Source organism: Amborella trichopoda, chromosome 5, assembly GCF_054954075.1.
Source record: "Amborella trichopoda isolate Santa Cruz 75 chromosome 5, AtrichopodaSantaCruz75HAP2 v2.0, whole genome shotgun sequence".
NCBI lineage: Eukaryota > Viridiplantae > Streptophyta > Magnoliopsida > Amborellales > Amborellaceae > Amborella > Amborella trichopoda.
Window position 1 is genome coordinate 2,253,617 of NC_142340.1, and position 27,721 is coordinate 2,281,337.

Consider the following 27,721-nt stretch of genomic DNA (forward strand, 5'->3'; position numbering starts at 1 on the left):
AGTCGATCCACCACCGACCTGATCCAATTGCCAACCCTATCCTAAACGCGTAAATGTTCCTAGGGATTACTCTAGGCAATCTATTTATATTGAAGTACATTTTGGGAAAAGTATTTCTTATGAAATAGATTTCAGCTGTTTGAATGCTACATGGATGTATAACATTTTCATTTTTTTTTCAAAAAATTCATTAAATATTTTTATTATATTATTCATTATAATGTCTTTTTTTTTAATTAAATTTATGGTAGTTTCTCTCTCTAAATATTTGAGGTAATAAATCTCTAAAATATTTCAAATAGTTTCTCTCTCTAAAATTTGATATAGTTTCTCTCTCTTTAAAACTTAAAATTTGAGATAGTTTTTTACTCTAAATTTTTTAAGATAGCTTCTCTCACTATGAATGTTTAAGTACTTTCCCTCTCTAAAAATTAAAATTTGAAATAGTTTTTGTCTAAAAATTTTAAGTACTTTGTCTTTCTAAAATTTGATATAGTTTCTCTGTAACGTTTTAAGGTACTTTTATTTCTAAAACTTAAAATATGAGATAGTTTCTCTCTCTAAAAAATTTGAGATACTCTTTATAAAACTTAAAATTTGATATAGTTTCTCTATCTAAAAAATTAAAAACAGTTTCTCTTTCTAAAAATTTTCAAATACTTTTTTTATCTAAAATTTAAAATTTGAGATAGTTTTTCTCTTTAAAATTTTTGATATAGTTTCTCTCTCTAAAATTTTGAGGTATTTTCTCTCTCTCTATAAATTTTCAAGTACTTTATCTCTCTAAAACATAAAATTTAAGATATTTCTTTTGATATAGTTTATCTTTTTAAATTTTTTGAGATATTTTTTTCTTCTGAAAATTTTCAATTACTTGCTCTCTCTAAAACTTAAAATTCGATATAGTTTCTCTCTCTAAAATTTGATAAATTTTAGATAGTTTTTCTCTCTAAAATAGATATAATTTCTTTCTAAAATTTTAATATACTTTCTCTCTCTAAAACTTAGAATTTGAGATAGTTTCTTTCTCTAAAATTTTTGAAATAATAACTCTCTCTAAAAAAAGTTTAGTACTCTTTCTAAAACTTAAATTTGATATAATTTATCTCTCTCTAAGAATTTTCAGGTACTTTCTCTTGATAAAACTTAAAATTTGAGATAATTTTTCTCTTTAAAAAAATTGATATAGTTTTTCTCTTTATAAATTTTCAAGTACTTTCTCTGTTTAAAACTCAAAATTTGAGATAGTTTTTCTCTTTAATTTTTTTTGAGATGGTTTCTCCCTCTAAAACTTTTTTTATATCGCCGTCTCTAAAATTTGATATAGTTTCTCTCTCTAATATTTTATGATATTCTCTTTAAAACTTAAAATTTGAAATAGTTTATCTTTATAAAAATTATAAGATAATTTTTTTCCAAAAAAATTTGGATAGTTTCTTTCTCTAAAATTAGAAATAGTTTGCTTCTCTAAAATTTTAAAATACTTTCTATGTCTGAAATGTAAAATTTGAGGTAGTATCTCTCACTAATTTAAGGTCGTGTTTTTGTGAAATTAATTTCGGAGGGTAAAAACAATCATACAATTTTATTTATTTTTAGGATGAAACGAAGAAAGACGAAAATATATTTCAGTCCCAAAATTTCGATGCAAACCCTAGAAATGTGTCATTTCCCCTCAAATACATTATAAAATGTATTTCTTAAGTATCCAAACGGCCCCGATGGTTTTACATGACGGTGGGAACAGAGTGTACATGCCACCGCGGGAGTAAAAAATATTTTTTAACTCTCTTCAACTGATACTATAAATAGTCCCGCCTATTAAGCCTTCAGACTAGAAACGAAGTTTTGTTACTCTTAAGTCTTACTCAAGCCCATGTAGATGATCATTTTAAGATCTTTTTCCAGGTATTTTTTTTGTCACTCAGTAATTTCGATTGTTTTTTTCTGGGTATTTGATCTCTATAATGGAAAATCTCAGCATTTTTGGAAGATATTATTTCTCTTCCTTTCTTTTATTTTCTTTCTACTTTTTCCTTCGTTTGTTTTGTGGAATTTTGAATTGGAAATTAAGGTTACCTTTGCTCCGATTGTGACTGAAAAATTCAAAAAACATTTGGTGGGTTTTTTAGTGTAAGTTGAACTGCATGATCATTGATCATCTCTCTCTTTCTCTCTCTCTGAAGTAATGTTCCTGTATTACTTTTATGATGTTGGAAAAGGAACACCATTTTCCATTGCTTTGATGTGTTATGGCTCCCGATTTACAAACAAAAGGTCTTCGCATATTCTGTTTGGAGTTTTTTGAGTAAATAAGCTTATGAGTCTTTTGCATTATTTCTTCCAGAGTGGAACAAGTATCAAAGGTTTCAAAAGTTATTTATGAATTACCAAAGCTTGTAAGCTCATTTCAGGTATTGAAAGAAGACTTAATTTTGCTTTTCCTTTTTTTTTTTTATTAATTACTTTGAAAGTAGCCTTCTTTGGTGTTATATCTTTGCTTTAATGCAGATAGTCAAACTTTCAACTGCATAGATAATTGGGAAAAGGGAAATTTATCAAAATGCACCGAGATGAACTATTTAGCAGTTTCTGGTCTTTAATTTAATTTTGAAAAGTCCATCAAAATGCACACGATCATGAGTTGGAATAGCTGAGAAAAGGGGTAAAATGTCCAACAATCGAAAAGCTAGGTGTATTTAGATAAATTTCCCTTGGGAAATTAATCTTATGGTGCATAAAATTCGCATGTCTTTGGCATGCATTACACTATAGATAATTGCCATTCTTCTTGTTACGTTTACATGACCAGATTATGTCATCCATTTCAGGGTTTTTGCCATTGTAATTAGTTTGAAGAAAGGAATGGCGTTGTAAATATAAAATTTGCTTTTTAATTATGCTTTCTATTGTTGTTTTCCTCTTCATTTTACTGTTTATGTATATGCTAGGGTTCCAATTACTATGGCAAAGTTTGTTTGAGGAAAATGGGGGATATGAAGGATGTAGTGAATGCAATGGATCAGAGCAAGAAGAGGAGAGCTGTGAGAGCAGTTTGGATGCCGCTCAGTGCTCACTTGAGTTCTTCGGAAGGTTGGTTTCTTTCTATTCTCTACTATGGTTATGTGTTCAGGGAGAATTTTGAATGAGAAATGAGAAAACTTGGAAGATATTTCGCATTTATTGAGTGTTGTCATTTGAATGCTGCATTTACTATGCATGGCGTCTTTTTTTTTTATTTCCCCTTTTTCTCTTTTATTTTATTTTATTTTATTTTAAAGTTTTTATCATTATTATGGAAACAAATTCAATTGTGAGTTGTTCATCATTGTCTGGGTTCTTTCTAGAAACCATTTTGGTTTACAAGTTCTTCTATTTTGTGATGATGTGAAGTTTTTCTTTTTCCTTTTTATTAATGTACTATTATTGCTGATTTAATAAGTAACTCAAGAGATACCTATAAATACAGAATCTCCATGGGTACTCCTAACAATGAATCCCCATCTGGAGACCCATATGGAGAAAGGACATCTATGTATACATACTAAAGCTCTGTATCCAATGAACAGATGTTCTCTAGAATCCCTTTACGCTTGTCAGCTCTACATCTCACCTTTCTGATCTCTTGTTCTCCTATGGGTGCTATGGACAGGGCATCTGTATTTATTTTTGTGCACTATCTTCAATTCCCAATCCCTTTATTCAATTACAACTCTCTTTCTCTTATGATAATAATTGCCTGTATTTAGCTGACCCCAACTAGTTGGGTTAAGGCTCGGATGATAATGATGATGATGATCTTACTCTAGAAATTCTATTATTACTCTGTCTCCATGGCCCAAAAGATAGCTAGAGGAATTATCGCTGGCGTAGAGTGGCCAAAATCCCAAGAAAAAATACAGCCCGTATGGACTCTAGTAGTGCCCCTGGACCATAGAGACCTAAAATATGAACCTAAAACCCTGTTCCATGAATGATCTAATAAATTGCAACCATCCGCTAGAAAGATTGCTCATCATGCCAAGCCTATTAATGCTCACCTTCTTTTCTCTACAACTCCTTTCTACTGTCTATATATCATTCTCTTGTGGAACACTTAGGTTTCGTGTGATTTTTGGAATTGCTGAGTGTTCCTATGGGACTGTGTATGTGTGTGTGTGTACACACATATTTGGGTGAGGTTTATATAAGGCACCCCCCTTATACTATATAGGTAAGGTGCGCCTCTAAATTTTACCCAAAGATGTAGTTCTTAAGTTGGAAACCTTATGATGCCTTGAAAATCCATGTTCCAACCCTAATTATGAAATTTAAAATTTCGAAAATGTTACAAATTGAGCATATCTATAAACACTTGAAAATCTTGAAAATAGACAATAACTTGATAGAAGATGCACTATTTTTAGGACTTGAAATTCTTTTTTTCTTTATATCTTGATATGATCAATTGGAAGGTTTTCCAACTTCGGAAAGCTCTTTTCTATTGGATCTTTGTGGTGCATGTTACTTCTATAGTACAAGGTTGCAACCTTATATAAACTGTTTCCTATATATATATTATTTTTGACAACGTCCTATTTTCTCATTTTACAGACTTGGGAATCGATAAATCCATATTTATCAATCCAAAAACATTTCATTTGACTGTTCTCATGCTTAAATTGTGGAATGAGGAACGCGTTGCTACAGCTGCTGAGGTTTTACAGGTAGAGGATCAATCCATTCAAAAGTATCATATGTACTAATGGTAGGAGTTCCAAGGTTATGATTTTTTTGCTGATACATGCAGAAAGTCTCTCCAAAAGTGATGAACGCTTTGAAAGACCATCCAATTTCCATCAGGTTGAAAGGGTTGGTATGTTTATTTTATTTTTTCCTTTTACTTCTACTCAAAAGTTCACGATTTCCTTTCCTTTTCTTTCTTTTATTTTGTTTTATTTTTGTTTTTGGTGGCGGGGGATGTATGTATTATCATTCAATGAATCCCTGAGTTTGATGTTTCGATTATATTTTCCTCAAGATTAGCATGTTGCTTCATGTACCAGGTGAAGGCAGTAGGGCGTTAAATAAAAAACTGATGAGTAAGAAAAAAAAACTTAACCATTTGAAGGGTTTACCTATTATTAATGATTTCTTGGTCTCAAGCATTGCCCTATAATGGTCCATTCTTTTTTTAATAGGTTTCTCATATGTTAATGTGTTTTCATAATCTTTTGTTGAAGCTTAGTTTCCTTGTGTCAGATGTTTGCTCATAATTTTTTATTGTTGGGTAATGTTCCTTGTAGTGTTTGTTCTCAACACCTCATCTTTACAATGTAATGTATTAGAGGCACTGCTGCACTGAGTCGTATTCACTTCGACTATCTAAATGCTTGCAATGATTTATTGTCTAGCATAATTTTATTAGGATTTTCTTACGGATGAACTTTGTATTTTCAGTAGTTTTGTCATGACATGGTTTGAACTTGAAGCTACGCTAAACTAGTTTGTATATCATGCAGTTAATGCAATAACGTTTCCTAGTTCAAGTTCTGAGCTAGAATAGGAATTTGCTTCGGCACTGGATGATTTTTTCCCCTCATTTCTCTGCATGGATTTTACTATTTAGGTTTAAAATAGCTGGATTATGATGTTTTTTGAGAGATTGCTTGGTTTTGTTGGTCTCGTATATATTGAGATTTTGCTGTTTCTTACATTTTCCTTCTAATAGTTAGTTGAATGAGGCAAATTACTTCTCAAGTGGAGTTAATGTTGTATGTAATAATATGTTGAAAATGATGGATCACTGAAATCCTTATAAATAAAGATTCTAATGGCTAGTAATGATGCCTTTTCCTTGTTTAATCTTTTGATGGGTCTTGGGGCCTCATAGAATCACACTACCCTTAATTTTCTTGATTATTGTATTGCATGTAGTTTTTGTGATATCACTTAGATTTGCAGATATTCTCAATCTCCAGTCTTGGATGACTTCATGTTAGTGTGTGTGTATGAGGTGAATTTTCAGGAAGTGCATTGTTTCTCTCATGTACAGGACTGCATGAGAGGTTCAGTTTCAGAAGCCTGTGTTTTATATACTCCAGTTGAGGAGATTGGTGGCGAGGGTCGCTTGATGCGGGCTTGTCGTATCCTGAATATATGTATAATGTTTTTGTTTTTACCCCCCTTCAGAAGTTATATACAATATATTTATAATATTTCCAGTGCAACTTTATGGATAATTGTCACCGAAATAATTAGTACACTAACTTTTTCCTTTTTCTTAATTTTTTCTTTCTGATGTTATATTTGAATTTTCCTTTCTTGCTGATTTTCTTGAGCTTTCCATAGAAGTCATTATTGATGCCTATGTGAAAGCTGGCCTTGTTCTCCAGAAGGATGCGTGCCAAAAGTTGAAGGTATTGTATTTTTTATCCTAGTATGATCTGTGGCACCTTGTAAAATGACTCAATGTTATAATAGTTTTGATAGTGGTGTTATTTCTGTTTCTTAAATTTTTATTTCTTTTGCAATGTTCTTTGGAGACATTCAACTTAATAGCTATGTTCATTAGGTCTGTATTGTAGACTTCCAATCTAGTGCACTATTATCATCCATGTAAAATAATTGTAAGATTTACTTTGAAACCGAGTCACTGTTATTTCTTTTTCTTGAAAACTGGGGGCTTTTCTAAGGTTTCCTCTAATGGGATTTTTTTAAGATCGTAGCATTAGGGTGGTGATACATTCCACTACTATGATTTAGGTCTGTTAAAATAATCATAAAAAATAACCAAAAGGATATCTAGAAAATGGAAAAAAAAAATACAGAAAACAGAACATTAAGTGGTAATGATTAAATTAGCTTTTTTTTTGCAGTTGCATGGGACAGTCATGAATGTAAAGTTTAGGAAAAGGTACTTTTATGTCTTCTCTTCCGTCTATTGTCATTTTGGGAAACTATACCGGGGGAGTCTTTTGTGGTACATGGTGCACAGCTGGACCATCCACAGATCATTCACAAAAACGGATGGTAGAGATCAACTAAAAGCTACCTATGATGGACACATTTAGATTTAATCTGCACCTTCCATTGTGGAGAATGGTCAGTGGATGCCCCAGATGTGTATCGCGTACAGGCTGTATATATATGCTTTCCTTTTTAGCTTTGATAATAGATTTTGCACCGTCAAAGTTTGGAAAAGGAATGGTAAAACCCATATTTGATAAATTTGCAATTGCGCGTCATTACTGTCGCTGTTTAGGACGACGAGAACGAGGAAGATCGGTTCCTTTGATGCTCGCGACATTTTCGAACGATATGGGTCTGAAGAGTGGGGTGAGTATGTGATTGGTGAGGCGCATTTATCGCATTTACATGTTCAATAAGTGTTTTTATTGGGTAGTTTTTGAATTAGGATTTTGTCTCTTACTGTATGGATTGTTAATCAGATTATGCAATTATTTTATTTTCAAAGAAGAAAAATCTAATTGTGTTTTTCATTTCTTGATGTATGCCCTTTTTGTTGCTAAACACAATTCATGCTTCACCTTCATCGCTCATTGTTGGGAACCTTTGTGGATGCCCTGTCTATGCACATGTACAGGCTGTGTATGTGATATACTTCCCTTCCCAACTAACAAAGTGGTCGTTACAAAAGATTTGCCATGTTTTTGATCAAGATTTATAAGGTCAAGGGGGATATTAAAAGTAATCTGATTATAGGATCTTTGTACATATGTCTATGTCTGGGATTAATAGCTATTTAATTTTGGTTAGATATTCAAAAGTATGTCGATAACAATATCGCATGTCAATACTAGTTATTTTTATGGGGTTATAAATTTTTGATATTGAAAAGTGATATTATTTTAGTCTGGTTATAATTTTTTAAAATTGAAATGTAGCATTGAAAATATTTGATATTATTAGTAGTCGACTGTTAGCTTTCTGCTGAAGGTCGGATGGTGTCCCCCTAAGCACGTTTTAACTCCTCGAATGGGAATATTAATATCTTGGGAAATGATGGGATGCCCAAATGCTAAAAATCAAAGGGGGGGGGGTGGTCAGTGCTGACGCAACGATGTTCGATGGTCTTACACGCGATTAAGGTATGGTCTGAGCATAGAGATCCTAGTGAGAGAAAGTCGCAATAAATGTCATCAAATATGTGTTTCTTAGTTACATGCATAGGCGAAGATATTTCTAGTGAGAAAAACCATGCAACAAATATAATGCAATTGTTTAATAACGAAAAAGTTTATATAAGGGTGAGGCTGTAAACAATTAAATTAAGGCTGACTTCAAAAGTGTGAGGCTGTAAGCATTCGTAATCTTTCGCCCTTTTCCCCCCTGCTGTTGTCCAAGATATTTAACATGACATTCTGAAATAGAATGGTAAAAGAGGCTACATTTGTAAATATGCTTGATTATTCTATACCGTCTTCCATGAAGGTTCTAATAAATTGCAACCATCCACTAGAAAGATTTGCTCATCATGCCAAGCCTATTAATGCTCACCTTCTTTTCTCTACGACTCCTTTTCTACTGTATATATATCATTCTCCTATGAAACGCTTAGGTTTCGTGTGATTTTTGGAATTGCTGAGTGTTCCTATGGGACTGTGTATGTGTGTGTGTGTACACACATATTTGGGTGAGGTTTATATAAGGCACCCCCCTTATACTATATAGGTAAGGTGCGCCTCTAAATTTTACCCAAAGATGTAGTTCCTAAGTTGGAAACCTTATGATGCCTTGAAAATCCATGTTCCAACCCTAATTATGAAATCTAAAATTTCGAAAATGTTACAAATTGAGCATATTTATAAACAATTGAAAATCTTGAAAATAGACGATAACTTGATAGAAGATGCACTATTTTTAGGACTTGAAATTCTTTTTTTCTTTATATCTTGATATGATCAATTGGAAGGTTTTCCAACTTTGGAAAGCTCTTTTCTATTGGATCTTTGTGGTGCATGTTACTTCTATAGTACAAGGTTCCAAGCTTATATAAACTGTTTCCTATATATATATTATTTTTGACAACGTCCTATTTTCTCATTTTACAGACTTGGGAATCGATAAATCCATATTTATCAATCCAAAAACATTTCTTTTGACTGTTCTCATGCTTAAATTGTGGAATGAGGAACGCGTTGCTACAGCTGCTGAGGTTTTACAGGTAGAGGATCAATCCATTCAAAAGTATCATATGTACTAATGGTAGGAGTTCCAAGGGTATGATTTTTTTGCTGATACATGCAGAAAGTCTCTCCAAAAGTGATGAGAGCTTTGAAAGACCGTCCAATTTCCATCAGGTTGAAAGGGTTGGTATGTTTATTTTATTTTTTCCTTTTACTTCTACTCAAAAGTTCACGATTTCCTTTCCTTTTCTTTCTTTTATTTTGTTTTATTTTTCTTTTTGGTGGCGGGGGATGTATGTATTATCATTCAATGAATTTTCGAGTTTGATGTTTCGATTATATTTTCCTCAAGATTAGCATGTTGCTTTATGTACCAGGTGAAGGCAGTAGGGTGTTAAATAAAAAAATGATGAGTAAGAAAAAAAAAACTTAACCATTTGAAGGGTTTACCTATTATTAATGATTTCTTGGTCTCAAGCGTTGCCCTATAATGTTCCATTCTTTTTATAATAGGTTTCTCATATGTTAATGTGTTTTCATAATCTTTTGTTGAAGCTTAGTTTCCTTGTGTCAGATGTTTGCTCATAATTTTTTATTGTTGGGTAATGTTCCTTGTAGTGTTTGTTCTGAACACCTCATCTTTACAATGTAATGTATTAGAGGCACTGCTGCACTGAGTCGTATTCACTTCTACTATCTAAATGCTTGCAATGGTTTATTGTCTAGCATAATTTTATTAGGATTTTCTTACGGATGAACTTTGTATTTTCAGTAGTTTTGTCATGACATGGTTTGAACTTGAAGCTACGCTAAACTGGTTTGTATATCATGCAGTTAATGCAATAACGTTTCCTAGTTCAAGTTCTGAGCTAGAATAGGAATTTGCTTCGGCAGTGGATGATTTTTTCCCCTCATTTCTCTGCATGGATTTTACTATTTAGGTTTAAAATAGCTGGATTATGATTTTTTTGGAGAGATTGCTTGGTTTTGTTGGTCTCGTATATATTGAGATTTTGCTGTTTCTTACATTTTCCTTTTAATAGTTTGTTGAATGAGGCAAATTACTTCTCAAGTGGAGTTAATGTTGTGTGTAATAATATGTTGAAAATGATGGATCACTGAAATCCTTATAAATAAAGATTCTAATGGCTAGTAATGATGCCTTTTCCTTGTTTAATCTTCTGATGGGTCTTGGGGCCTCATTGAATCACACTACCCTTAATTTTCTTGATTATTGTATTGCATGTAGTTTTTGTGATATCACTTAGATTTGCAGATATTCTTAATCTCCAGTCTTGGATGACTTCATGTTAGTGTGTGTGTATGAGGTGAATTTTCAGGAAGTGCATTGTTTCTCTCATGTACAGGACTGCATGAGAGGTTCAGTTTCAGAAGCCTGTGTTTTATATACTCCAGTTGAGGAGATTGGTGGCGAGGGTCGCTTGATGCGGGCTTGTCGTATCCTGAATATATGTATAATGTTTTTTTTTTACCCCCCTTCAGAAGTTATATACAATCTATGTATAATATTTCCAGTGCAACTTTATGGATAATTGTCACCAAAATAATTAGTACACTAACTTTTTCCTTTTTCTTAATTTTTTCTTTCTGATGTTATATTTGAATTTTCCTTTCTTGCTGATTTTCTTGAGCTTTCCATAGAAGTCATTATTGATGCCTATGTGAAAGCTGGCCTTGTTCTCCAGAAGGATGCGTGCCGCAAGTTGAAGGTATTGTATTTTTTATCATTGTATGATCTGTGGCACCTTGTAAAATGACTCAATGTTATAATAGTTTTGATAATGGTGCTATTTCTGTTTCTTAATTTTTTATTTCTTTTGCAATGTTCTTTGGAGACATTCAACTTAATAGCTATGTTCATTAGGTCTGTATTGTAGACTTCCATTCTAGTGCACTATTATCATCCATGTAAAATAATTGTAAGATTTACTTTGAAACCGAGTCACTGTTATTTCTTTTTCTTGAAAACTGGGGGCTTTTTTAAGGTTTCCTCTAATGGGATTTTCTTAAGATCGTAGCATTAGGGTGGTGATAAATTCCACTACTATGATTTAGTTCTGTTAAAATAATCATAAAAAATAACCAAAAGGATATCTAGAAAATGGAAAAAAAAAATACAGAAAACAGAACATTAAGTGGTAATGATTAAATTGGCTGTTTTTTTGCAGTTGCATGGGACAGTCATGAATGTAAAGTTTAGGAAAAGGTACTTTTATGTCTTCTCTTCCGTCTATTGTCATTTTGGGAACTATACCGGAGGAGTCTTTTGTGGTACATAGTGCACAGCTGGACCATCTACAGATCATTCACGAAAACGAATGGTAGAGATCAACTAAAAGCTACCTATGATGGACACATTTAGATTTAATCTGCACCTTCCATTGTGGAGAATGGTCAGTGGATGCCCCAGATGTGTATCGCATACGGGCTGTATATATATGCTTTCCTTTTTAGCTTTGATAATAGATTTTGCACCGTCAAAGTTTGGAAAAGGAATGGTAAAACCCATATTTGATAAATTTGCAATTGCGTGTCATTACTGTCACTGTTTAGGACGGTGAGAACGAGGAAGATCGGTTCCTTTGATGCTCGCGACATTTTCGAACAATATGGGTCTGAAGAGTGGGGTGAGTATGTGATTGGTGAGGCGCATTTATCGCAGAGGTTCAAGTATGAACGAAGTGGCTACTATCATCGTTGCGCTTCAATTCCCTTCCCTTAGAGCCTGGAAGATTAATAGTTCTTTTTTTTTCTTTTTCTTTTTATTTACGTGTTCAATAAGTGTTTTTATTGGGTAGTGTTTGAATTAGGATTTTGTCTCTCTTACTGTATGGATTGTAAATCAGATTATGCAATTATTTTATTTTCAAAGAAGAAAAATCTAATTGTGTTTTTCATTTCTTGATGTATGCCCTTTTTGTTACTAAACAAAATTCATGCTTCACCTTCATCGCTCATTGTTGGGAACCTTTGTGGATGCCCTGTCTATGCACATGTACATGCTGTGTATGTGATATACTTCCCTTCCCAACAAACAAAGTGGTCGTTACAAAAGATTTTCCATGTTTCTGATCAAGATTTTTAAGGTCAAGGGGGATATTAAATGTAATCTGATTATAGGTTCGTTGTACATATGTATATGTCTGGGATTAATAGCTATTTAATTTTGGTTAGATATTCAAAAGTATGTCGATAACAATATCGCATGTCAATACTAGTTATTTTTATGGGGTTATAAATTTTTGATATTGAGAAGTGATATTATTTTAGTCTGGTTATAATTTTTTAAAATTGAAATGTAGCATTGAAAATATTTGATATTATTAGTAGTCGACTGTTAGCTTTCTGCTGAAGGTCGGATAGTTTCCCCTTAAGCACGTTTTAACTCCTCCAATGGGAATATTTAATATCTTGGGAAATGATGGGATGCCCAAATGCTAAAAATCAAAGGGGGGGGGGGGGGGTGGTCAGTGCTGACGCAACGATGTTCGATGGTCTTACACGCGATTTAGGTATGGTCTGAGCATAGAGATCCTAGTGAGAGAAAATCGCAATAAATGTCATAAAATATGTGTTTCTTCGTTACATGCATGGGCGAAGATATTTCTAGTGAGAAAAACCATGCAACAAATATAATGCAATTGTTTAATAACGAAAAAGTTTATATAAGGGTGAGGCTGTAAACAATTAAATTAAGGCTGACTTCAAAAATTCGTTAGAAAATCTTATTTTGATACTAAAAAATCTTTAAATTGATCATCTTAATCTCAAGAGCTATGGAAATGAGAAAAAATGAATTTAAGTCTTGGAAATAGTCTTATCTTGTAATATATTTTTGGACCGTTAATTTTCGAGTATTTATAGATCTATTCAAGTGTTCATAGATCTATTCGATATATATTATTTTAAGGGTGTGGTTTTTGCAACTTTAAACAATCACCTCCAAATTTTATTATAACATGTACTTTTGGCATAAAAAATTCTTAATATTATTTGAAAATATATTTTTATATTTAATTATAAAATTTTAAACTCAAAACTTGATTAAGTCAATTTGATTTATAAACATATAAAAATCTTGAAAATTGACGGTTTAGATAAAAATCTTGAAAATTTGACGGTCTGCAAACATATAAAAATCTCGAAAATCTGAGGCTCAAAATATTTTTCTTTTTCATATTGATATATGTGGTTTTTCAACATTAAAACAACCTTTTTTCCGATGGAGTTTTGAGGTGCATATGTAATTCTACATTTTAAGGTTGCAACTTCATGTAAACTTTTTCTTTTGAAGCTTTAAATTTTATAATTAGATATGAAAGTAAATTTCCAAACCTTCACAAAAATTTCTAATACCGAAAAACATATTCTAGCCGTATTTAAAGGTGCGGCCTACTTTGATTGTTTGGAGCGTCAGCCCTATATAAATCACACCCTTCCAAAAAAAAACACTTGCCAGGCAATATTCTAAGTGAACCAGTTCGACTTGGGAAATTCCGAAGCCGGATTGAGCTGTTCATTTATCATCCATGATTTGCTTCTAATGTGAATCTGAGAATGAACTACAGTTACCATGAATGCATAATTTATAAAAAAAAATTGATTACAATTTCAATGGCCAGAACGAATCTGAGAATAAACTACAGTTACCATGAATGCATAATTTATAAAAAAATTGATTACAATTTGAATGGCTACAACCGGGAAAAGTACAAACTGCACGCCCATAAGATTTGATTGCATCACAAGGCTACAGTTTCTTAGACATACCTGAACTATATTTACAGTAATGAAGCATGAACCATATTAATGTACTCTGTTCTTTCTTCCAAACAAGACAGACACCATTAACGCCAAACTCCACCATATTTTAGTAGTTTTAGTTGTACTACGTTTGTTTTCAAGCTTTTCTCCTTATTTTTTTTATAGAGAGAGAGAAAGAGAGAGGACATTTCAATCCTTTTTTTTATCTTTGTGACAATTACCCCTGATACATTATCTCTATCACAAAAAAAAAAATCTCTATTTTGTCATAGTAAATTTTTCCAATGTTGATAATAACTTTGATAATTTCCCCAAAAAAATTATTTTATCTTTTATCCTCTTTTCTTGAATGTTAAGTTGGGATGAAACTCTATACGTCATGTTGTGGCACCCGCCACTTTTACCCTCTTTGCCTAGAGCACATTTGCTCAGTTAAAATCAATTTATTAAAATATTTTTATGCTTCTATTACTATAAAAATACAATTTTTCTCTTGATAATAAATATGAAAGAGACTCATCATCTACATAAAAACAACTCAAAGAATCAGTTAAGGCAGATGGGGAAAAATTTGTAAGAAAGTGATAATTTGACATGTATGTTAAGCTAGTAATTTGGGAAGTGAATTTTGATATTTTAATTTCTTTATATACTAGAAACTGTTTCCAACTTTATCATTTATGTAATTTTCTGATTTGTTGAATATGTGAATTGCTTATAATTTGATTTCACATTTTACTTATCTCACTAAAAATTTGTTCCAAAATACATAGTATATTAAAGTCCCAATAATCATTCAATAAAATCCTGAAAAAAGAGATAATCATGATATTATCCTGAAATTCCTTGGTGATAATATCCCGATAAAAATAATTGTCACTACAATTCTTGTATATCATGTGTGTTTGTATGCAGTAGGGATGGCTATCTTACTATACCACTTTCTCTTGGGGAGAGATAAGGGCAAGGGCAGGTGGGGGTGGGGCACCAGTGCTGAGAGATGGGGAACATGGCTTCTGCCTCCCTCCTAAAGAAAAAGGAACCCTAAATGTCAAGGTTTCTACTTTCCAATTTGTTTTTTCTTATTGTATAAGTCAGTCTGTGAACTTCCCTTGGGGCCCATTTGTGAGACTTTATATTTGGGTAGGTAAGCATGATATTTTCATTCAAAAAACTTAAGGATCCATGTCAAGGCATCCACACCACTATGCTGAGGCCCTAAAAAAGACCTAGTTTCCAAGATACTGTTTTCAAGTGCCCATTGTTAAGAATGTGGAGCACTTTATACTGTACTTCTCTTCCTTTATTGTATTGTAAATACAAAAATGTTTTTAGTGAGTCAGCCCATTCATGCATCCCTTTTCATGGTTATAGATCTCAAATCATTGGGTATCCATTTTCGTTCTGTATCTATGAATTTGGAGCTCCAAAAATAATGCACATATGATGTTTTTTTAAAAAATGATTTAAACGGTCGACATGAAAAGATACAAGATGGATCACTTTTAGGACTCGGACTTTTCTTTGTTATGTTTTTACAAATTTATTATTGTGGCTTTCGAGATGATAAATCCATAAAATTTTGGATCTAAATCATCCAAATGAAATCTAAGTGACTTATCTAGTTTTCCTTTACCAAAACCTGCTTTTTTACTTATCACTAATAAATAAAATTGACACAAGTTTTTCCATGTTTAACCTCGAAAAGGTCTTAATAGAAGGTTCTTATTTTTGTCCTTGATTGTGTGGGTTTGAAAAGAAGATAGCATTTAAAATATTTAAAAGACCAGAAAAAGAAAGGTGAAATTCTCCCTTATCTCATAGAGACTAGAACCAATGTATTCAAGACATATCAAGAGATGATAATGACAGTTGAAAATTGACGATAATGACAATTGAAATTTTTTATGATTAGTAGGGCATGAAAGTGGTGACTTTTAAAATTGAATTGATAGCATGAAAACTGACAAAAATTTCAAGGGTTTTGACTGTTGGGCAGTGATCAAAGTGTTGCCCAATTAACTTTAAGATTCAGGTGCCACATTATTAAGACATTATTCAGGAAAGGGGCTGGTCATGGTGGTAGCAACCCCATACTTAGTTATTACGTTGTGGTTTTCAATCCTGCTGACACCACCCACCGACACCTTCATACAAGCTGACTCTCTTATCGATATGAAAAAATTGATAGGGGCCTTTCTTCCCCACTGAATTACCTGCAAAAAAAAAGAAAAAAAACAAATTTCAATGGTGGGATAAGGACAACCAACCATTCCTCGTGAGCAATACTGCCTTCTGAAAAGATCCTCTTAGTTAACATAAGTAGCTAAGATTTGATGTGAGAACTGCATTCTTAGTTAACATAAGTAGCTAAGATTTGAGGTGAGAACTGCATTTTATATGAGATTTGGGATATAATTTTATATGAGATTTGGGATATAATTCTCTAGAAGGTGGTTTTCCATTTAACCTTTGTTCTTTCTTGGTGCTTAGTGTATCTTGATTCATGTCTTCTGCTTTTTTTTTGTTTTACAAGTAATGGATTAATGCTAAATATTGCTTCATTAATATCTTTAGGTCGAAGCATTTTCAAGAACGTGGTATTCATTTGAAAGGCTACAACACATGAAATCCTAACATTTTCGTCATGCATAGCTTGTATTTGCTTAGTTATAGTACCAGGGGCATGCTTAGTGGAATAGTGAAATTTGATTGACATTAAGCGGCATGTATAAAGTAGATGCTGGTCCTATTGATCCTTGAGGTGTAGATGTTTTTTTTTTTAAGTGATTATCAGTATTTTTGTAAATGATCTCTTAAGCCATAATGGGCTGCTTTAATTTATTCCATCATTTGTGGAAACAAAGTAGACATCTTTAGGAAACTATCGACCACATTTATGTTACACATAAGCTATTTTTGAATTAGTTTCTTTTAAAGGGACCATTAATGGTGTATTCTTTATTATCTTTGGATTTAATATTTATTAGTTCTAGATGAATCCTCTCTCTGTTTGCATTCTTAAAGTTGTTTGATGCGACGGTTTGATTAGTGCAGCTTGAGACAACAACTACTTATCTCTAGTATCATAATCTAGATATGGGAGGTCTTGGAGTTGCAGTATGTGCTCATGCGAAGCATGTTTCAATAGCCGTTGATTAATCGCCATGGTTGGTGTTTGAGTATTAGAACATAAAGTATCAAATTTGAAATCTTACACATAGATTTCCAAATTAATGATGGGTGTAGAACTTGTGAGTTATGGCTTAACGAGCATAGAACTTATGAATTAAGGAGCCAATCAGTAGCTACGAGGTCCTTAAGCTACGTCCGACTTTTTTTCATCCACTAAGATGTAACCGAGGCGTATGGATTTTTGTGGGTAATGCTGGTATGGATGCTTTTGTCGTCTGAAAGCACATAATTGTGAGTCTTGATTGATCCGTTGCAAGTTCTCCATAAACCAGCAATATAGAAAGAATCTTCTCTCTATGGAACTCAAATAACACCTGGAATAACGGAAAATATCAGCAAATGGAGGAGAAATAACTTCAACAAGGGATGAATGAGAAGGCAAAAGCTAAAACAAAATATTTTTTCAAAATAGAGAAAGCAGTCAATAGCTATGAGGGAGCTCATTACGGCTCAAACCTCTCTATAGATGCTTCATATTCTGTCAAAAAACTCTTGACTAAATTTGTGCTTCAAAAAAACCTTGATCTGAAGCTCCTTAACTTTCCTATTTTTAGAGATTTTGGGAACTGGGTGCAAGCGATTTTTGTAATTGGGAGCATGCATGAGAGAGGGCTGTGTTCTCTATCTTAAGCTAAACAAAGTTATTGAGCTTAAATAGGTTAGTGTCTTTTGTATAGCTGACCCCAAATAGTTGGGATAAGGCTCAGATGATGATGATGATTGATATGAGTCTTTTAAGGGCTGTTTTGTGTCCATTTATAATGTTGTTTAGTAAAATCTTATCTTGATTTGATATGTTCATTTATATTCCTTCTGAACAATGGTTTCTGTCTATTTTTTTCGTTTATATAGATATAGCAGTCTTAAATATCATGTATCAAATTATTGATCCACATATGCGGGTTGACACACCTTTGATACGCTTCATTAAAGGAAAAGGGTATGGCTGTGAATGATCATGCACTACCTTTTGTTTGTTTCTAACTGCATATATCCTCTCAATTGTACAAAAGTTTGTTATGAGATTTCTTATTATTAGAATATGCTGGTACTAGCATAAATTCTCCACAGTGGCTGATTTTTTGAACATTCCCCCTCAGGGGAAATACACAAAAGCAAATTGAGATGGAGACTGGAGTAAAAATCAAATTTCCATTGTCAAAAGAGGAGACATCAATTGGTAGCCATCTCCACAGTTTTTTGTTTATTTTTCTATTTAATTTTGGTTTTCACTATTGAACGAGAGTCAGCTCTAGTGATTAGTTTACATTTGGAATTGGAATTTATTTTATTTGCTTTGTGTGTAACTACACACATGGTATATTTTCATTTATATCCTGTTAGGACTAAGGCATTCACTCAACATCGCCTTTACAACTTTTGGCTCTTTGTTAGATCCTTGAGTCATATATGTGATCAATATATCTTTGGATTTCTATCCTAATGCTTTTTTTTTTTTTGGTAAGATTCCTAATACTGTACGTAAAGTATGTAAAGTAGTGCATATATAGTAGTGTTATATGCGTAAGATATTCCTTCTTGTTGTGTAAGAACACCATCAAGTGTGTTCTTTGACATGAAACTTTCAACATGGCATCTATAGGTATTTCTAGAGAAGTGCCCGTCCTTCATATATGGTTTACACTATTGGTTTACCCTAATACTGTATATACAATAGCGTAAACCATATATGAATGACCGGCTCTTCTTCAAAAATACCTATACATCATACTTGATGGTGATGCTTCTTGACCAAGATAGAATATCTTTTGCATATATGAATGGCTGGCTCTTTTCCAAAAATACCTATACATCATACTTGATGGTGATGCTTCTTGACCCAGATGGAATATCTTATGTCATCATCATCATCCAAGACGTAATATCTTATGTGGATTTCAATTCTGTGTGCTTAACATCCATCATGCTTATCATTACGTGGCACATCGGTAGTCTTTGATTGATGAGTAATCGAAATGGAATATGCAGAGAAAGTGTGGGGAAAGGGCCTATAAAAGGTTGGATATGATTTTTTCAATAATTTTCTGGTCGGGAATGACAAGAGTTTATGCGACTAAGCATAAGGACAAACCACCGGCGGCTTTACATCTATTTTCAAGATTTCTTCTTCCAGATTTGTGCGACCATTATATCACCGACAATCTCTGACCATCCATCTGTACGCAATATCCACCATCCAGAAAAGCAACAAAATGGAACTGAAACCCCTTTGAAGTCCAGAGGCTAGAAATAGCCAAGACCTCCGAAAGCGGAAGAGCTCAGACTTCTCTCTCTCTCTCCTTCTCCTAGTCTCAGACTTTGTCTCTCTTCTCTCCATTGTAAAATTCTCTGTAAGATTTGTGATCGTAATATAGACGATCTGCCTGTCTATTACCCAGCCGGGTGGAAACTATTCTGCAGTTATTGTATCCGTAAACAGTAAGCTTTTTCATTCCTTTCTGTAATATGTTTTATATGAGTTTGTAATATGCTTGTATGATGTCATCCATGAGTCTATATTCATATTTATAAAATATGTGGTTGAAAGCCGTCTTTAGCATTAAATTTTTTCAGTCTACATATACTACTTGGATAGTCTTAGATATTGCTCCATTCTCAATATTTATGATTCTAGTCATATTTATATATTTCCGATATATTAGAATGTTAGTCTAATTTCTGTTATAAATTGTTTCAAATTTCTGTTTCCAATTCGATCTTGGTGTTGATGGTATCAGAGCCAGAATAGTATTACTTCTCATCTGCAATATGCAGATGATACATGTATTTTCTGTGAAGCTAACTTCAATATCGGTGAAGAGCTTATACCTCTTTCTGAGATGCTTAGAGTTAGCTTCAGGCATGGTAGTGAACATTTCAAAAACAAAGTTCTTGGGTGTCTCAGTCCCTGAACCTGCAAGCCTAGTGGGATGTGTAGGGAGGGGAAAATTAACAAATAAGAGCCATGGATTGCCGATGGGCAAAGGCCACCCAGCCAAGGCACGATAGGGAGGAGTTATAGAGAGAGAGTCCAAAACAAGTTAGCATCTTGGAAGCTTAGGGTTCTGTCAATGGGAGCCATTGCTCTTATTAAATCTACCCTTTCAAACCTTTGTATTTACAATATATCCTTGTTTCCGATCCTTGCTTCAGTGGCAAAAGAAATTAAAAAGCTTGCGAGGAATTTATTTACTTATTTTTCTACGGATGGTGATGTGAGAAGGACGATTTTCTTCTGGTGAGATGGGACAGTGGGTGCAAACCGAGAAGTAAATAAGGCCTAGGAATCAGAAGAAATAAAGAAATGAATCAGGTGTTGTGAGCCAAATGCTAGCAGATGTTTGGAAGCTGGGACTTAATCATACCATCTTTGAGAACAAGTTATTTAGAGCAATTAGGGGAGAGATATTAGGATTTTTTTTTGAAACCATATGAGCATAGCTCTAGATTCTCAAGGGTTTGGAGAGGGATTAACGGAATTAGATATGCTTTCATTAGCTTGATCAGATTCTAGGTTGGAAATGGAAGGTAAACTAAGTTTGGGCTTAATACATGGCTGGGGGAGTCACCTCTTGTTAGTAATTGCCCTGTCCTGGCCGAAAATCTGGAGGTATCAGTGACTGATCTAATGGTGAAGGGCTTTGATTGACTTTCAAATCCTCTCTTTGGAGACCCTTTGAAGAAGATGAATTCAAAGCCTTTAAGAATTTTTTGGTAGAGCTATGGGGAATCTTCTTTCAGGCCTGATAGAAAGACAATCTCATATGATCCCAAGGGTGAATTTTCTGCAAAATCATTGTATCGAGCCATGACCTGGTGCTTGGAAAAGAACAACGCCAGAAACAGAGTGTGAAGTATTCCTTGGCCATTCCAAAACCAAGTCCTTGCATGGTTCATGATCCTTGATAGTGTTCTAGCTGTCGACCACGACTGGTTGAGGAGTAACCGTACCCAATGTATGTCTCTATTTCTATTGTGCAGGGTAAAGAGAAGCAGTTGGCCATCTTTTTCTGCGTTTCTCGTGGCTTCAGAGATATGGACCTTTACACTGAAGCAGTTCGCTTCATATGAGTACAGCAATCCGTAAAAGCACTTTTTTGCAGTGGTTCGCCGCTTACTCATTGTTAGGGAAGAAAGGACTAATACTTTGGGGCTGACCGTATTAGGGGCACTGTATATAACATATGGTTAGAGAGGGAGAGGATATGCTTCAAAGATCAAAAGTGAAAGATGGGGAGGGCCAAAGAGAATCTCAGGACATTAACCGTCTCTTGGGAGAGTATTAGAAAAGATTTCAAAGGCTATTCTCTGGAAGACTTTATTTGTGATACTTTGTTCTTCTTGTCTTTTCTGTTTGAATTGGATATGTGATCTTCGTCATATCTTGTGTGAATGTGACTATGACTTTCGTTTATTTTCATCTGCAGTGGCTGAGGGTTCTTCGGTTGGAAATGTGTCCAGAGCTTCAGAGCAGGTAAATACTATTCTTGAGGAGGTTTGTTTCTATTTCAGCATCATGTTCTAAGGGTTTCTATCTTGTGGAAATCTGGTTTTAGGTGTCAAAATTGTGTCGTCTTGATGCTAGCTGCTTACCAGTTCATCTCGTTGCTTTATGCAATGTGGCTCCACTCAGCAAATTAAAGCACGTGCTTTTTAAAGTTCACACCATCTTGGAATATTAAAGTAGTTAATAAATTTTGGGAAATCTATCTTTATTGTTCTGATAGAGCAAGGCGTAGTATTTTGGTTGCCTACAATATCTGTTTCTTTTTAATTCATTTTGGGTCCTGAGGACTGATCTTTAAGACATCTTGAGTAGTATAAGAATGATGGATATGCATTCACACTTGAATATTTTTAATTTGCATGCATGACTACGTATGTTGTTCCACTCGAGTAATCATCTTTGTTTTATGGCTGGTGAGTGCAGGCAGATTACTCCCATTTCATATCTCTACCTTTGGCAGTTCACCCTGGACTTGTAGAAAAGCTACAGAATTTTCAGAATTCAATATTGGGAAATTTAGATAGTAGTCAAGGTAAACAAGGGAGTGATTCAAATGAAGGAACATCAGATGAAGTAGATTGTGATGGCCTTGTTGGTGGAGATTCTTGTGTTTCTGTTCAATGACTGTTTATCTTGTATATGGAGTTTCCCTTTTTTACAATGATTTTTTCTTGTTCCATTTGATTTTACAGGCACATGTATCGTTTCTCATTCTACTGAGATCTTTATATGTTTATATTGAGGGTTCCAACTTGAATTGACGATAGATAAAATCATCAACTTAGTTTTCTGCCTCTTTCTTTCTACCACCCCCACCCACCCACCCACCCACCCACACCCAGACACACACTAAGAAAAAGAAAAGCCTGCTTAACTCGGTTTATCTTCTACACTTTGTATGTTGTAGTCGGTTTTTTGTGTCCAGTTTCATTTCATGACATTATTCTCTAAGCATTCGTAATCTTTCGCCCTTTTCCCCCCTGCTGTTGTCCAAGATATTTAACATGACATTCTGAAATAGAATGGTAAAAGAGGCTACATTTGTAAATATGCTTGATTATTCTATACCGTCTTCCATGAATGTTCTAATAAATTGCAACCATCCACTAGAAAGATTTGCTCATCATGCCAAGCCTATTAATGCTCACCTTCTTTTCTCTACGACTCCTTTTCTACTGTATATATATCATTCTCCTATGAAACGCTTAGGTTTCGTGTGATTTTTGGAATTGCTGAGTGTTCCTATGGGACTGTGTATGTGTGTGTGTGTACACACATATTTGGGTGAGGTTTATATAAGGCACCCCCCTTATACTATATAGGTAAGGTGCGCCTCTAAATTTTACCCAAAGATGTAGTTCTTAAGTTGGAAACCTTATGATGCCTTGAAAATCCATGTTCCAACCCTAATTATGAAATCTAAAATTTCGAAAATGTTACAAATTGAGCATATTTATAAACAATTGAAAATCTTGAAAATAGACGATAACTTGATAGAAGATGCACTATTTTTAGGACTTGAAATTCTTTTTTTCTTTATATCTTGATATGATCAATTGGAAGGTTTTCCAACTTCGGAAAGCTCTTTTCTATTGGATCTTTGTGGTGCATGTTACTTCTATAGTACAAGGTTCCAAGCTTATATAAACTGTTTCCTATATATATATTATTTTTGACAACGTCCTATTTTCTCATTTTACAGACTTGGGAATCGATAAATCCATATTTATCAATCCAAAAACATTTCATTTGACTGTTCTCATGCTTAAATTGTGGAATGAGGAACGCGTTGCTGCAGCTGCTGAGGTTTTACAGGTAGAGGATCAATCCATTCAAAAGTATTATATGTACTAATGGTAGGAGTTCCAAGGGTATGATTTTTTTGCTGATACATGCAGAAAGTCTCTCCAAAAGTGATGAAAGCTTTGAAAGACCGTCCAATTTCCATCAGGTTGAAAGGGTTGGTATGTTTATTTTATTTTTTCCTTTTACTTCTACTCAAAAGTTCACGATTTCCTTTCCTTTTCTTTCTTTTATTTTGTTTTATTTTTCTTTTTGGTGGCGGGGGATGTATGTATTATCATTCAATGAATCTTTGAGTTTGATGTTTCGATTATATTTTCCTCAAGATTAGCATGTTGCTTCATGTACCAGGTGAAGGCAGTAGGGTGTTAAATAAAAAAACGATGAGTAAGAAAAAAAAAACTTAACCATTTGAAGGGTTTACCTATTATTAATGATTTCTTGGTCTCAAGCGTTGCCCTATAATGTTCCATTCTTTTTTTAATATGTTTCTCATATGTTAATGTGTTTTCATAATCTTTTGTTGAAGCTTAGTTTCCTTGTGTCAGATGTTTGCTCATAATTTTTTATTGTTGGGTAATGTTCCTTGTAGTGTTTGTTCTCAACACCTCATCTTTACAATGTAATGTATTAGAGGCACTGCTGCACTGAGTCGTATTCACTTCTACTATCTAAATGCTTGCAATGGTTTATTGTCTAGCATAATTTTATTAGGATTTTCTTACGGATGAACTTTGTATTTTCAGTAGTTTTGTCATGACATGGTTTGAACTTGAAGCTACGCTAAACTGGTTTGTATATCATGCAGTTAATGCAATAACGTTTCCTAGTTCAAGTTCTGAGCTAGAATAGGAATTTGCTTCGGCAGTGGATGATTTTTTCCCCTCATTTCTCTGCATGGATTTTACTATTTAGGTTTAAAATAGCTGGATTATGATTTTTTTGGAGAGATTGCTTGGTTTTGTTGGTCTCGTATATATTGAGATTTTGCTGTTTCTTACATTTTCCTTTTAATAGTTTGTTGAATGAGGCAAATTACTTCTCAAGTGGAGTTAATGTTGTGTGTAATAATATGTTGAAAATGATGGATCACTGAAATCCTTATAAATAAAGATTCTAATGGCTAGTAATGATGCCTTTTCCTTGTTTAATCTTCTGATGGGTCTTGGGGCCTCATTGAATCACACTACCCTTAATTTTCTTGATTATTGTATTGCATGTAGTTTTTGTGATATCACTTAGATTTGCAGATATTCTTAATCTCCAGTCTTGGATGACTTCATGTTAGTGTGTGTGTATGAGGTGAATTTTCAGGAAGTGCATTGTTTCTCTCATGTACAGGACTGCATGAGAGGTTCAGTTTCAGAAGCCTGTGTTTTATATACTCCAGTTGAGGAGATTGGTGGCGAGGGTCGCTTGATGCGGGCTTGTCGTATCCTGAATATATGTATAATGTTTTTTTTTTACCCCCCTTCAGAAGTTATATACAATATATGTATAATATTTCCAGTGCAACTTTATGGATAATTGTCACCGAAATAATTAGTACACTAACTTTTTCCTTTTTCTTAATTTTTTCTTTCTGATGTTATATTTGAATTTTCCTTTCTTGCTGATTTTCTTGAGCTTTCCATAGAAGTCATTATTGATGCCTATGTGAAAGCTGGCCTTGTTCTCCAGAAGGATGCGTGCCGCAAGTTGAAGGTATTGTATTTTTTATCATTGTATGATCTGTGGCACCTTGTAAAATGACTCAATGTTATAATAGTTTTGATAATGGTGTTATTTCTGTTTCTTAATTTTTTATTTCTTTTGCAATGTTCTTTGGAGACATTCAACTTAATAGCTATGTTCATTAGGTCTGTATTGTAGACTTCCAATCTAGTGCACTATTATCATCCATGTAAAATAATTGTAAGATTTACTTTGAAACCGAGTCACTGTTATTTCTTTTTCTTGAAAACTGGGGGCTTTTCTAAGGTTTCCTCTAATGGGATTTTCTTAAGATCGTAGCATTAGGGTGGTGATACATTCCACTACTATGATTTAGTTCTGTTAAAATAATCATAAAAAATAACCAAGAGGATATCTAGAAAATGGAAAAAAAAAATACAGAAAACAGAACATTAAGTGGTAATGATTAAATTGGCTTTTTTTTTGCAGTTGCATGGGACAGTCATGAATGTAAAGTTTAGGAAAAGGTACCTTTATGTCTTCTCTTCCGTCTATTGTCATTTCCGGAAACTATACCGGAGGAGTCTTTTGTGGTACATGGTGCACAGCTGGACCATCCACAGATCATTCACAAAAACGGATGGTAGAGATCAACTAAAAGCTACCTATGATGGACACATTTAGATTTAATCTGCTCCCTTCCATTGTGGAGAATGGTCAGTGGATGCCCCAGATGTGTATCGCATACGGGCTGTATATATATGCTTTCCTTTTTAGCTTTGATAATAGATTTTGCACCGTCAAAGTTTGGAAAAGGAATGGTAAAACCCAAATTTGATAAATTTGCAATTGCGCGTCATTACTGTCACTGTTTAGGACGGTGAGAACGAGGAAGATCGGTTCCTTTGATGCTCACGACATTTTCGAACAATATGGGTCTGAAGAGTGGGGTGAGTATGTGATTGGTGAGGCGCATTTATCGCAGAGGTTCAAGTATGATCGAAGTGGCTACTATCATCGTTGCGCTTCAATTCCCTTCCCTTAGAGCCTCGAAGATTAATAGTTCTTTTTTTTTCTTTTTCTTTTTATTTACATGTTCAATAAGTGTTTTTATTGGGTAGTGTTTGAATTAGGATTTTGTCTCTCTTACTGTATGGATTGTAAATCAGATTATGCAATTATTTTATTTTCAAAGAAGAAAAATCTATTTGTGTTTTTCATTTCTTGATGTATGCCCTTTTTGTTACTAAACAAAATTCATGCTTCACCTTCATCGCTCATTGTTGGGAACCTTTGTGGATGCACTGTCTATGCACATGTACATGCTGTGTATGTGATATACTTCTTTTCCCAACTAACAAAGTGGTATACTTCCCTTCCCAACTAACAAAGTGGTCGTTACAAAAGATTTGCCATGTTTTTGATCAAGATTTATAAGGTCAAGGGGGATATTAAAAGTAATCTGATTATAGGATCTTTGTACATATGTATATGTCTGGGATTAATAGCTATTTAATTTTGGTTAGATATTCAAAAGTATGTCGATAACAATATCGCATGTCAATATTAGTTATTTTTATGGGGTTATAAATTTTTGATATTAAAAAGTGATATTATTTTAGTCTGGTTATAATTTTTTAAAATTGAGATGTAGCATTGAAAATATTTGATATTATTAGTAGTCGACTGTTAGCTTTCTGCTGAAGGTCGGATAGTTTCCCCCTAAGCACGTTTTAACTCCTCGAATGGGAATATTAATATCTTGGGAAATGATGGGATGCCCAAATGCTAAAAATCAAAGGGGGGGGGGGGTGGTCAGTGCTGACGCAACGATGTTCGATGGTCTTACACGCGATTTAGGTATGGTCTGAGCATAGAGATCCTAGTGAGAGAAAATCGCAATAAATGTCATAAAATATGTGTTTCTTAGTTACATGCATGGGCGAAGATATTTCTAGTGAGAAAAACCATGCAATTGTTTAATAACGAAAAAGTTTATATAAGGGTGACGCTGTAAACAATTAAATTAAGGCTGACTTCAAAAATTCGTTAGAAAATCTTATTTTGATACTAAAAAATCTTTAAATTGATCATCTTAATCTCAAGAGCTATGGAAATGAGAAAAAATGAATTTAAGTCTTGGAAATAGTCTTATCTTGTAATATATTTTTGGACCGTTAATTTTCGAGTATTCATAGATCTCTTCAAGTGTTCATAGAACTATTCGATATATATTATTTTAAGGGTGTAGTTTTTGCGACTTTAAACAATCACCTCCAAATTTTATTATAACATGTAATTTTGGCATAAAAAATTCTTAATATTATTTGAAAATATTTTTTTATATTTAACTATAAAGTTTTAAACTCAAAACTTGATTAAATCAAGTTGATTTATAAACATATAAAAATCTTGAAAATTGACGGTCTAGATAAAAATCTTGAAAATCTGACGGTCTATAAACATATAAAAATCTTGAAAATCTGAGGCTCAAAATGTTTTTTTGTTTTCATATTCATATATTTCAATTCGAAGGTTTTTCAACATTAAAACGAGCTTTTTTCGATGAAGTTTTGAGGTGCATATGGAATTCTACATCTTAAGGTTGCAACTTCATGTAAACTTTTTC

At 33.5% G+C, this 27,721-nt stretch overlaps 1 protein-coding gene across 17 annotated transcripts; it reads left to right on the forward strand.

Annotated features, from left to right (window-relative positions):
* The first annotated feature begins 1,835 nt into the window (after nt 1-1,835).
* On the forward strand, nt 1,836-26,295 carry LOC105420078 (uncharacterized). Of its 17 annotated transcripts, none has more exons than XR_016055579.1 (17): nt 1,836-1,908; nt 2,348-2,414; nt 2,952-3,093; nt 4,594-4,706; nt 4,790-4,855; nt 6,008-6,125; nt 6,331-6,398; nt 6,858-6,895; nt 7,244-7,317; nt 21,536-21,582; nt 22,039-22,147; nt 23,318-23,430; nt 23,514-23,575; nt 24,760-24,850; nt 25,055-25,122; nt 25,582-25,619; nt 25,969-26,295. XR_016055579.1 is itself a non-coding variant. In XM_088866757.1 (17 exons), exons 1-17 carry the CDS (start codon nt 1,883-1,885, stop codon nt 26,135-26,137), a joined length of 1,440 nt encoding a protein of 479 aa, XP_088722883.1. In that variant the 5' UTR covers nt 1,836-1,882; the 3' UTR covers nt 26,138-26,295. The 17 variants fall into 17 exon arrangements, 13 of the variants coding, with proteins under 13 accessions (XP_088722883.1, XP_088722884.1, XP_088722885.1 ...); XM_088866757.1 differs by having other exon boundaries at nt 23,514-23,579; nt 24,733-24,850; XM_088866758.1 differs by having other exon boundaries at nt 23,514-23,579.
* The last annotated feature ends 1,426 nt before the right edge of the window (nt 26,296-27,721 follow it).

What these genes read in the sequence shown, in the direction of transcription:
- LOC105420078 (XM_088866757.1), top strand. Translation starts at nt 1,883, where the DNA reads ATGATCATTTTAAGATCTTTTTCCAG. An exon ending in CAGCTGCTGAGGTTTTACAG is followed by an intron (nt 4,707 to 4,789) that starts GTAGAGGATCAA and finishes TGATACATGCAG; the next exon opens with AAAGTCTCTCCAAAAGTGAT. An exon ending in ATGCGTGCCGCAAGTTGAAG is followed by an intron (nt 25,123 to 25,581) that starts GTATTGTATTTT and finishes TTTTTTTTGCAG; the next exon opens with TTGCATGGGACAGTCATGAA.